Below are 12,073 nucleotides of genomic sequence, written 5' to 3' on the forward strand. Positions count from 1 at the left end.
TCCCTTTGAAAAAAATTTATGTTGAAAATTTTCTCTTTCGTGGAACTCGTGCTTCATTATAGTCTTACACGTTTCCCACTAGATAAGATATAATTATGGATACCAATTCTTTTTTCTTTTTTGGAGTTTCTTTTAAAAGTTTTTTACCCATTAAGGAAGTTATGCTAATTTATTAAAGTTGCCTAAATTTCCTAATAACATAGGAGACAGTTGCAAATTATTAGACAATAGTAATTTTTAAAGGAGTTGGTTAAATAAGTTGTAAGACCTGTAGTGGCACAAAATGTAAATCAGATTGGTGGGAGATTTTTGAAAATTTAACATTCTTTTATGTTCTTAAGTATTACTTATTTACTTTGTTTAACTATTATCCCGAAGTGCTTTGAATAATAAGCCAACTCTTCATCATGTTGTGTTAAAAACTAACGAGGCTGCAATGCATATTTGTAAAGTTTTTTAAAAATGTAAATGATACATACTGTTAAATGTGTAAAGATACACATAGTACATTTCACACTGAGTGTTGGTAGCATTTGATACTAGATGAATTAGCTACCCATCTTAAGATGTTTGGAAACAAGTAATTATTGCAGTGCTTAGTGAATATTTGTTGAATGAATGTATAGAATCTGGACCTGAAAGAATAATGCTGTGCAAGTGGACAGAAGGGATTTAAGGCTCACAGTGGTTAGTCAGGTAATGTAAATGAGTATTTTGGCTGGATATAAAATCATGAGTCCAGGTCATTATGATTACCTGAAGAGGACAAGTTACATCTAAAGCAAACAGCCACCACTCAACTGTCGCTCAATTTTGCTCGATGGGCGTAAGGCTACCAGATACTTTGGTTTCTGAAGAGGAGCCTTAAATATGGATTTTTATGTAGAATTTCCTTATATTTAAAACACCTGTCAATCTGATCTGAAAACAAGCTCTGTTTGTGGTCCTTGAGCTACTGGCTTTTGGACATATAATTTGTGTATTCTAAGTACTAAGCAGAAGTTATCAAATTCAAAGGAAACATTCTTCTATAGTTTGGATCCAGTCTTAAGCAGAGGAGAGAACCTCTTAAGGTAACTTCTATCTTTTAGGCTCTGTGAGCCTAGTTATTCCTGCCCTTGTGGGACACCAGACAGAGATGTCAACTGGTAGCCTAAAGGTCATCTCCTGAAAGAACTACTGTGTTAGGAAGTCTCAAGAAAATGATTCCTCTCTGCCCTGGGCCATTGGCCGTGGAGAGAATTGAGAGTGTAAAAAAAAAAAAATTGGCTGTAGGGCTTTCTCTTCCCTTAAGTTTCCTGAAGTGATACCTCCTACTCCTTCTGAACTGTAAAGATGCTTGGAAGGATCTCATACCATTTATTTTTCCTCATTGAAAAAATGAAATCGACTGTATATTTTGAATAGGTATGCACCAGCACTATGTTAACTGCGGGGAATATAAAGTTGAATAAAACAGGTACCGGTCCTTTCGAGGCTTACAATCTGGTAAACACCGTGATGATCTGTTAATACCTTAATGATGACAACAACTCTAAGCAACAACAGGGTAGTCACTTAGTTTTCAAGAGTAAGAGAATGCTTATAGTGAGTTTAGATTTTAGGAGAATAACCTCACTGCCTCCCTATGCTGCCAAAAGCTGGTGCAGGCTAGTGTTGAATTATCCAGCAGGCAGATTAAACACACAGATAAGGCATCTATGGAGCAGAGTTACAAAAATTGAGAAATGGATGTAAAAACTGATATTAAGATAAAACATTTTAGAATTTAGTTGAGCTTCCCTGCAATTGTATTTTGTTTTAATTTCTTTCTTCTTCTTCTTCTTTTCTTTTTTTTTTCTTTTTAAATTTTATGCTGAGGTTGCTGGCCATGAGTGGCAGGATAGCACAGTAATATTGGAGGCAGATTGCCTGGTTTTGAATCTGGCTTTGCCACTTAGTAGCTGTGTGACTTTGGGCAAATTACCTAGCTTCTCTGTGCCTCAGTTTCCTCATTTGTGAATTAGGATAATGATAGTACATGCTAATATAATAAAGTGTTTAGAACAATGCCTGGCATACACAAAGTACAATACAAGTGTTGGCTATTATTATGGCCTGTGAAGGTCTCATCTGGCTATAGCTCTGGCTTGTCACTATCTTACATGCTATGTTTGACACACTTGCTAGGAAAAGACACGCTAAATGTTTTTACCCATTTCAAACTAATATTAAATCTCTATTTCCTAATCATCTTCTCTGCAAAAGTTTGCTCCTGATTGCTTTTCCTTCCATTCTCTGACTAGGCCCGAAGGAGAACCACCACTCAAATGGAATTGCTGTATGCAGATAGCAGTGAACTAGCTTCAGACACTAGTACAGGAGATGCCTCCTTGCCTGGCCCTCTTACGCCTGTTGCAGAAGGGCAAGAAATTGGAATGAATACAGAGACAAGTGGTACTTCTGCTAGGGAAAAAGAACTCCCTCCCCCAACTGGCTTCCCTTCTAAGATAGGCAGCATGTAAGTCTGGCCCTGCTACACTAACTTCCTTTCTTTTGGCTTTTCTTTTCTTTTTTCTTTTTTTAATATGCATGTTACTAATTTCCTATTTCTATTTTTTAAAAGATTATGTAATTAAGATCTCTGGTTTTCAAAGTGATTTCTGTTAGGTATCATCGTACCTAATTTTGGGGGCATTTGAAATCCTTCGAGATGAGATGTTCACTGTTGAATTGCATTGTCTCGTTTCTCAGTTTTAGGGTCATTCTTATAGGGTTATATTTTTCATGAAGACTGAGTTATGAATTACAGATAAAATTTTTTAGAAACACATAAATTAGGTTAAAGTTATACCTATAAAACAATTATATAAAACTGAAGCTTTAAAAACTCTTAAATTTGTTCTGAATTATGTATGTCTTGGTTCTAAGAGCCTGGTCAGCATAGTAAACCTTTGCTGACCCTTTAAAAAAAAGAGAAATATGAATTACAAACTTAATACCTTTTGGGCTTTCCTAATTCTTTGCCTTGAAGCACATGACATGTCTGACATGAGTGTATGCACAAAGTATTTCAATTGGTATTGTTAAAGATTTGAAAGAGGAGACATTCTCTCTCATCTATGATAAACTGAACAAAACTTATTCTGTTCAAAACAAATCTTATTTAGAACTTTTTAAATTATTATCTTGAGGACAAAGAAAGATTTCCCTATACAGACTAGTGTGTGTTTGTACATTGTGTGTTTATGTGTGTTTTGAAAGTTACATTAAAATTAGACCATTTAATCACTGGGAAAAATCTTTAATGATAGTTTTCAAACTCACCCTCACATACGATCTAACAAATGATTTATGGGATGAATACATCACAGCATTAGGAAACATTGCCGAGAAAGTAGCATCCGCTATACGACTCTGCGAATAATAATATATAACAAACTTTACCCCTTGAATATCTATTTTTCATAATTTTCTTAATTTTATGAAGATATTCCATTGTCTTCCATTCAGTAAGCCCATCTGTAACCTTTAATTCCAAAATTAATTTCAATGATGACACAACTTTCTTGCATGTGCTTGAAGTGACCTATGTAATTAACTATTGGATTTGCTGTTAGAGATTGCTAACCAGTATAGCTTATGGCTTCAGTGCTTGTTTGATAAGATGACAATAGAAGAAATGCTTTTGGTGAAGGTAGTGATATAGAACTGAGAGCAGATTTTAGGAGCCCGCATATGTTCAGCATTTAGTCTGTCAGATGAATAGAGACTTTTGGAACTTCAAGACTAAATCTATGGCCTGGAATCCAGATTAAGGTAATACCTTCTTTTTGCCTTTTTTTTTTCCATTTTAAAAATGTATACTTTGTGACAGGTGGTAGAAAATATCTTTTGGACTCTCTTCACATGATTTATTTTCAAGTTTTCATAAATTCAGCTGCTTGTATAATTCTGTACAAGTTAAAGAGTTGATCATGCGCTTGGTGCAGTAACTCTTAATAAGCCATTACTGTGTGGTTTTTAGTGCATAAAGTAAAATAATTTACTCAAGTGAATGTTATGATTTAAATAATGCAGAATTTCTAAAATTTGATTTCCTCTGATTAGAAAAATTAGGCACACAAAGTTTAGTTATATTTAGTTTTTACTTTCTGGAGATCTTGCTTTTTACTTGGTGAATTTTTTTTTCTTATTAACATAACTGGGCAAGGACAGCAAATATTTATTTTTTCAATTAAAATCTATTACCACCATACACAAAAATCAGCCTTAAATATTAAATCTCATTGTTTCTCTTATTCTGATATATTAATATTTTAGTTCTTGCAAAATGTAAAGATATTTCTCAATATTCTTGAGAAATATTGCTAAGAAAGCAGCAGCTTCCATTAACTAAAAATAACTCATGTAATATTTGTCTACCCTAGTTTTATTTTTTGCTCTCAAGTAATCTTTCTCAAGTTCCAATTATTAATCTATTAAAATTTTTAGGTTGAATATCTGCCAAACAAAGTTATATGTACATATTTAAAGTTATATTGTTACAGAACCTTTTTCTATTTTAGTTCCAGACAATCATCTCTAGCAGAAAAAAAACTACCAGAGCCTTCCCCTGTAACTAGGAGAAAGGCATATGAGAAAGCGGAAAAATCAAAGGCCAAGGAACAAAAACAGTAAGTTACTCATGCTTTATATCTATTAGATGTATAAAATGCCTGCTACACTTAGATGTTAAAGGACAATAGTGAAATTATTTTCCACATTTAGGCTGGCTCTGTGGTTATGACTGATTTGACTAAACAAGTCAGCTACTGGCTTGGCTAAGTGGTCTTCAAATTTCTTGGTCACACATACTTGTAAAAATATTTGAGCACTTATTTCCAATCATGTACTCGTATGTATTTTTCAATCATTTGTATATATTATTATGAGTTAATATGTACTTGAGAGGCTTATTAAATCTGTACTTCAAATAGTCTTCTAGATAAATTTGAAATTAATCTTGGCTGTCATCTGAGGAAACTGACATTGACTTCTCCTCTTTAAAGTGGTTGACAAAAGAGAATGTGTGTGAGTTGTGCCATTTTTTTGCCCTTCTTTTATGTTTAAGTTGGTATTATCATCAATTTTTTTTTTTTTTGCTGGAATCTTTTAAAAACTATTTGTTTTGTGAGAATTAGTTTACTTCACAATGCACAATATAATCTGATGATTCACTCAACTGGGCATCTGTAAATTGCAATACCACAACATGCAGAAAGGTGAATGAATGGGTTAGAGCCACTGTCACCCTTCTACTCTGTGGCACACTCACTCCTCTCTCAAGTCACCTAATGCTCTGCATGTTGCAGATAGATCTCTGACATGGCCTTGAGTGAGAGTGTCAGTGCCAATTTCTTTAACATAAAAATAAATATAAAAGGAAGTTTTTGTAAATTTCCTGTACCTAAGTGGGAGACCTTGTGCCATCCTCCTCCCCTGTGGCAGCATGCACAATCTCTACTTTGACCGCCGATTCAGCTGACTTGAATATCATGGAAATTATCCTTCTAATCATCTTTGCTTCCTATATTTAAAGATGTAATTTGTTTGTTTCTACTGAATCAAATATCTCAAAAATAATGGGGAGATGGGGGAGGGAGCAAATAGATAATTAAAAAAATAAATGAATGAATCAATTGAGTAGGCAAATAACTCTTTAACTCTCTGGGTCTGTTTCCTTGTCTATAAAATGAGCAACTTGGTCTCAGCTATCAAATCGTATAATTTTAAATATGCTTGCTTTATTTGTCCTGACTTTTGATTTCAGCAGATATAGCTTTTTCTTTAGTGCCATCTTGTGGCCAATGTAACAAAAGTCAGTGGGGAAAAAAAAGTTATTCAGTGCATTTTATCTTACAAAAAAAGGAAGAAGGAAGGAATAAAGGAAGTAAAGAAGAAAGGGATTCTCTAATTAAAAGCTTTTTTAAAAAAGCATGTTTCATATAACATTCCTAACAAATCATAACCAATTCAAATCACCTATTTAATGTTCTTTTTTTCTTGTAGCTCAGATTCTGGAACCTCAGAGGCTAGTCTTTCACCTCCTTCTTCCCCGCCAAGCCGACCCCGTAACGAACTGAATGTTTTTAGTCGTCTTACTGTTTCTCAGGGAAAAAAATCAGTTCAAAAAGCAGGATAAGTAAGTCATTATGGAAAAGAGCCCAACTATTTATTACAATATTCTGAATCTTTCAATAGTCTGTAGAAAACATGTAGCCATCCCTTTGTGTGGGAGATGGATTCTGACTTGTAAACTCTTGCCATATTTTACGTGTTTTTCCAACAGAAAATGAACCATATAGATAAAATTACAGAGAATTATTTTCCTGCTTAACACTATTCCCTGTTGTAGCTTACATTGCTATACTTTCAGCACTTGTCTTGCCCTTTCTTTTACGAGTACATTAGAATTGAAATATCTTTATGAATACGTGAAGTTAAATTTCTTGATATTCTTCAGCTTTTATGAGCCCACAAAAGCCTCTAATCCAGATAGCCTGAGTTGAAAAGAGGCAAATTATTTTATATTTGGTGGATAGATCATTGTTCTGTTATTATCATTTGATCTATACAAATCCACCAGGAAACTTCAGTAATGTGTTCTTGGAATAAAAGGGTACCTTTATGGGTGAAGGTATGTTGTCAGGGAAGAGAAGTTGGAAGGATGTGGAAAATATTATTTTCATTAAATTTGAGGTGAAAAAGTATTCTCACATTGAGCCAGAATCTCTCTTGCAAGAATTTAGTACTAACAATGCTGCTATAAGGTATTTGTTAACTCTGATTTACCTGTTTGATTTTGAATAATAACATTGTAATGTTTGTACTTGATTTCTAGTCTCCCACCCCAATTATTTGTTTTCTATGCTATAATCTCTCTGTATAGATCAACAATTTCTGAAATTTATAGGATTCTGTTTAAGATGTCTGGTATGTTTAGATGATGCTAAATGGCTCTTTAGGCTTTGAGAAACACTATCATTTTGAAATAATTTTTAATCTACTTCATTTATGGATAAAATTTTAAATTAGATTTTAATATAATTTAATCAGTAGGTAACATGTCCTTTAAATTTACCTAGATAGATAAATGTTATGTGTTATTGAAAAAAAGACAAACATTGTTAAACCATACCTCTCATTTAATTAAAGAAAGAGTAGAATTACTAAATTTTGTTTACTTTGCCTTCACAGTTGTAAATTTTTCTGTCTTTTGATAATCTTAACAGTTGAATCATGGTTCCACATTTCTTGCTGAAATATTTTATGAGCTACCAATTATTTGACTGTGTCATCATCCCTATAAGTTAAAACTTAGAATAACTGACTACTCTACAATTTCTAAAACTTACCTACTTTTTAAATAACTTTCTTTTGGGCTTCTTTTTGAGACTAGCATGTTTCATCAACTAGATGAAGATCTCACACTTTATTTCTGGTTACATTCCACAACAGCAGCACTCACTCTATCCTCATTCTTTCCAAGCTGATTATACAAGCTAAACAGATTTTCATAACCAGACTCACTGCCCATCTCAGCGGTTTTAGGGTAGGGCTGACAGGAGTGGGTCACCTAGTTTTAAAATCCCAATAAAGTCCCCCAACTATTACTGAGGGACTCCCTATTCAGAACTCCATGTTTCTGAGATAAGCTAAAATAAAATATTATTAAATTATGAGTGACTTGCTTTCCTTGCAAACATATAATGTAATTATGCAACTTCCATATTAGCGTCTAAATCTAAAGTAATTATCAAGATGAATAAAATTCATTAATACTTATTGAAATGGGAAATTTTTTCTGGTACTACTTAATTAAATAGAAAGAATCTTGAAGTGATGTATTTTACTTACTTGATATTGCTCCTCTTTGGGGCCTACATTTTAGGAGTGAGGATAGATAGGTTCTGTGAATCGGTGATAGAAAGTTTTTTTCCAAAGTCTTTGTAGACAACATAAGAATCAAATATTTTACCCGATTTAACTATGCATTGAATTTGCTGATATCCAGTGCAAATAGAAAAGCAGGGTGACATAAAGGAAGTGTTTGCTATATTTCTATTATTCATACTGTTAATTTTCAGTTCAATCTGTGTCTTTACCTGTTGACATCTGTATCCTTTCTCCTCATAATTCTAACTCTTTCACTGTAGGTCTGATGAAAGTGATTCCTCTCTGTCGGAGGTACAAAGGTACTTTCTTTCTATCTTTCCTATATTCTGGCATTTCATGATGTTCTAAAATGCCTTTCTAGTACTGTAAATGAGTCTCATTTTTGTTGCATGCGTAACTTGTAAACCATATAAATGCACTAATATTTTAAACATATTAATTTTAATATATTTTTGTGGTGTACATTTTAGACAAAGCAGTGCCAAACTTTTTTGTATATCATAAAATCTTTTGATATTTGTTTTCTATCTGTAAACTAAATCTTTTCTTTAAAAGAAATTAAGTTCTATGAATATTAATTTCAAGAAGGTTTGCTCCTCAACGATTAAGTATTTCCAATACCTTAGAGTGTGGAGGTGAATATGGTATTTTTTCTTGTTTGTTTAGCAATTTTAAATAAAAAGTTTATGGCAAGTTTTGTGATGGGGAAAAAAAAAGAAAAATAGAGTGCAGCAGAGCCTTTTTAAAAAAAAAATAATTTTTTTTACTGATAGATGCTACTTTTAAAATAATAATGTTGCATTTTTTTCATGTTATGGATTTCTTTGGACCCTTAATTTCTCTCTCTTCCTCTCTCTTATTTCCACTTCCCACTTATCATGTGTCTCCTTTGCTGATCATCAGTAGATCCTCCAGAAGGTAGGCAGGGGGAGGGAAAAGAAATTAATCTCATTCACAGTATTACATGACTTCACTGGTTTGGATGGAACAATAATAAGTGTTTTTGTTTTTGTTTTGTTTTATTTTGTTTCTTCCGAGCAGATCTGTTGTACAAGTTCGCAACATTTAAGAAACTGTTTTAAAGTCGATTTCTATATATCAGAATGTGAATAGATTAATTCTAATAGAGAAAGAAGTACCATGGATGCATGTTTCCAATTTCTATATTTTCTTCATTATCTTTGATGTAAGATAATATATATATATATGTGTGTGTGTATATACATATATATATATAATCCCTAATATTCTGAATAGTTGAGAGCATGCTTTAGTATCTAATTAATAAAATGCCATATTTAATGTTTAGATTATATTTCTTCAGGTATGTGAATAATCAATGGTATTAAAACATCTAAGAATAAGAGAGAGGCTCTCCAGTAGCTGTGCCACACATACGTCACTGGAGGCAAATATTTACCGAATGCTTCTGTAACATCACAACCTTTTTGACATGACAGAATTGTGTTGGATGTTATATCATCAGGGGAACATTTAATAACTCTTGAATGAGAGAATTGTGTTGGATTTGATGTCATTGGGGAACATTCACTAAATTCTTAGGATAAAGCTGATAATTTGAAGGGAGGAAATCTTTTGGAGACATAGTATCACATAATTGAGGCTTCTGATTTTTTTCTTAAGATGACTTGTGTCATTAATTGCTGACTAAAAACAGCTCTTTGACTGTTAACATGGATTTTTTCTTTATAGTCAGCTTGTTGGAATATGCATATTTTTTTTTCTGTTTGAGATGTAACGGGAGTAAAACCTCACAAGTTTGAATATGACATTTTGAAATCCTGCATAGCTATGAACTGAAGCCATCAAATTATGTTGAAAATATATGATCTAATGCACAGTCAGTTGCTATTGCTACAATTTCATTTTTAATCTGGTTAAATTCTTACATTACAAACAAATTACTGAGCATTAATTTCAAGAATCTCAAATGGACATATGTATGTAAATGATAGCATTAGACTGAACTTATATATGTAGTGATAAAAATTCCGGGTATCATTTCTAGTAGTAAGGAACTCCTTTTACTTTTTCAAATCATTATAACAAGAACCTAAAAATAAAGTTGCTTTTTAAAAAATTCTGAACCTAAATTTACCTCCTTTAAATTTCTATTCATTGGTCTTTCATCAGCCCTTTTGAGCTATATAAGAATTAATCCAATAACTCTTTTGGTGTGTATGTGACAGTTCTTTAAATAGCCAGCCCTTTAACTGTGCTATTGTGTCCTCTCCAATGAGTGTTCTTTTTATCAAATCAATAGGTCTAGTTTCATCATCTATTCCTTATATAATATAGTCGACAGATCCTTTATTCTGCTTCCACTATTTTGAAAAGTCTCTAATTTTTTAATGTTCTTAAAATGTGGCATCTTAGAACTCAACCCCATTCCAGATGTGGCCTTGGCACACTATAGTAGCTCTATTACTTTCTCTTGAAATGTTTACTTCTACTGAGCAAATCATTGAAAATGTTGGGAGAGGAACCATAAATTGTTCATCCATTGATCTTGTATTCAATAACTAAATGTCTTTAGCTTTTTAAATCTAGGCTACTATTAAGCCCCTTTCCTACCTGGAGCATTCTATTATATCTTTGACTTAAACTTTATGTTTAAATTTTATTCAATGATCATTTTAGTGCTAAGAGCATACTTATAATAAATGAATTCTGTTTCAGTCATTTTTCTAGGCAATAAACACAGTAGCCAGCCAGCTCTTTAATATATCAGTTTAATAAACATGCCATCTCTGTCTTTAGGGCTAGAAAAAGAAAAAGATTGACTAAATTTTGAAGACCCACTTCCAGATCGATAGGTCCATTGATTCTTTAGGTGTTACTCCAATTACCAATGGAACTGCCTAACTATAACAGTTTCATACTTACCACCATGTCCACAAGGATATCATTCAAGAGGCTTAGTGTATGGGCTTTTTTGGAATCAACATATATTAACAATATGATATTCCCCTAATTTGTTGTCTGTTAACTCTACAAAGAACTTCTTCCATGAGATTAGTGAGCTCATGCTATCTCTTATTGATAAGCGTTTAAGTGTTTATAATGATTTGATTTTACTCATCTGTAATTTCTGAAATCCACTTTTTACCTCCTTTTTGGAAAATTAGGTCTACATGTTTTATCCCCTTTATTAATGTCCTTAAAGTAGCAATGGAGATACTCCAGTGATTTTTGCCCTCATCTACCTTAAAAATCCTGCGATATAATGATTTTAAAAACAGAACTACTTAAACTCACTGAATAAGCCTCCATTGTCAACTCTAACTTATCTTGGTTCATATTTCTTCTTAATCATTTCTGTCCCTTGCATTTTGAAAATTGTTCTCTTTCATCAAAAAGATAGAAACACACAGTTTGATTTTATACCTGTATTTGTCTGAATATTATGCCATCTGTCTTATGTAATGGACATATTTGACCATAATTTTTCTTCCTTTTCTGAGCAAAGGTACATCTGAATGACATATTTATCATGTGTTAATTCATTCTTATCTTTAGTCTTCTCAACACAATTATTTCAATTCAGATACTGTCTTAAACTCTTTTAGGATATAGTGTTTTGATGATCTGTCTATTTCCATAGTGATAGCTCAGTAGCATAAAGCAGAAACTCTAGAAATACTAAACTCATGGGAAAGTTCCCTAAAGAACATCACTGTTCTTTTAAATTCTCATTCTTCTTTTTGTCTCCTTTGAGATTGTTAGAATTTTTTCTTTAAGTTTTGGATATTTTTGAGCCATTCTCCCTTTAGAATTTCTGTCCATGCAATTATTCCTGTCTTTAAAATTTTTTTTTTTAAATTTGCTTTCTTAATATTTTACATGGTATTGTATTATACTTTTTTTTTTTTTTTTTATGCCTACAGTACCTGGTCTTCTTAGGTGGTCTCCCATCCAAGTACTAACCAGGCCCAACCCTGCTTAGCTTCTGAAATCAGACATGATCGGGCTTGTTCAGGGTGCCATGGCTGTAGACTGTGTTATACTTTTTAAATAATGTCCTTTTTTGACTCCAGTGTGGGATAGAGTCACATATTTCAGTTCTGTCATTTATACTTTCTTATTTGTCAGAATTTACTACACACAAACAACTCCCAATATTGGTTCATTAAAC

At 32.7% G+C, this 12,073-nt stretch overlaps 1 protein-coding gene and 1 pseudogene across 1 annotated transcript in view; one reads left to right on the forward strand and one right to left on the reverse strand.

Annotated features, from left to right (window-relative positions):
* KIF21A (kinesin family member 21A) overlaps positions 1-12,073 on the forward strand; it is a 132,189-nt gene that overhangs the window by 105,665 nt on the left and 14,451 nt on the right. Inside the window, 6 exon segments of the mRNA XM_015594359.2 lie at positions 2,286-2,500; positions 4,548-4,655; positions 6,031-6,151; positions 6,153-6,163; positions 8,178-8,216; positions 8,824-8,835. Of these exon segments, the coding sequence (XP_015449845.1) occupies positions 2,286-2,500; positions 4,548-4,655; positions 6,031-6,151; positions 6,153-6,163; positions 8,178-8,216; positions 8,824-8,835 (506 nt within the window).
* On the reverse strand, positions 11,817-11,935 carry LOC112484901 (annotated as a pseudogene).

This window comes from Pteropus alecto, unplaced genomic scaffold (assembly GCF_000325575.1).
Source record: "Pteropus alecto unplaced genomic scaffold, ASM32557v1 scaffold778, whole genome shotgun sequence".
Lineage (NCBI taxonomy): Eukaryota > Metazoa > Chordata > Mammalia > Chiroptera > Pteropodidae > Pteropus > Pteropus alecto.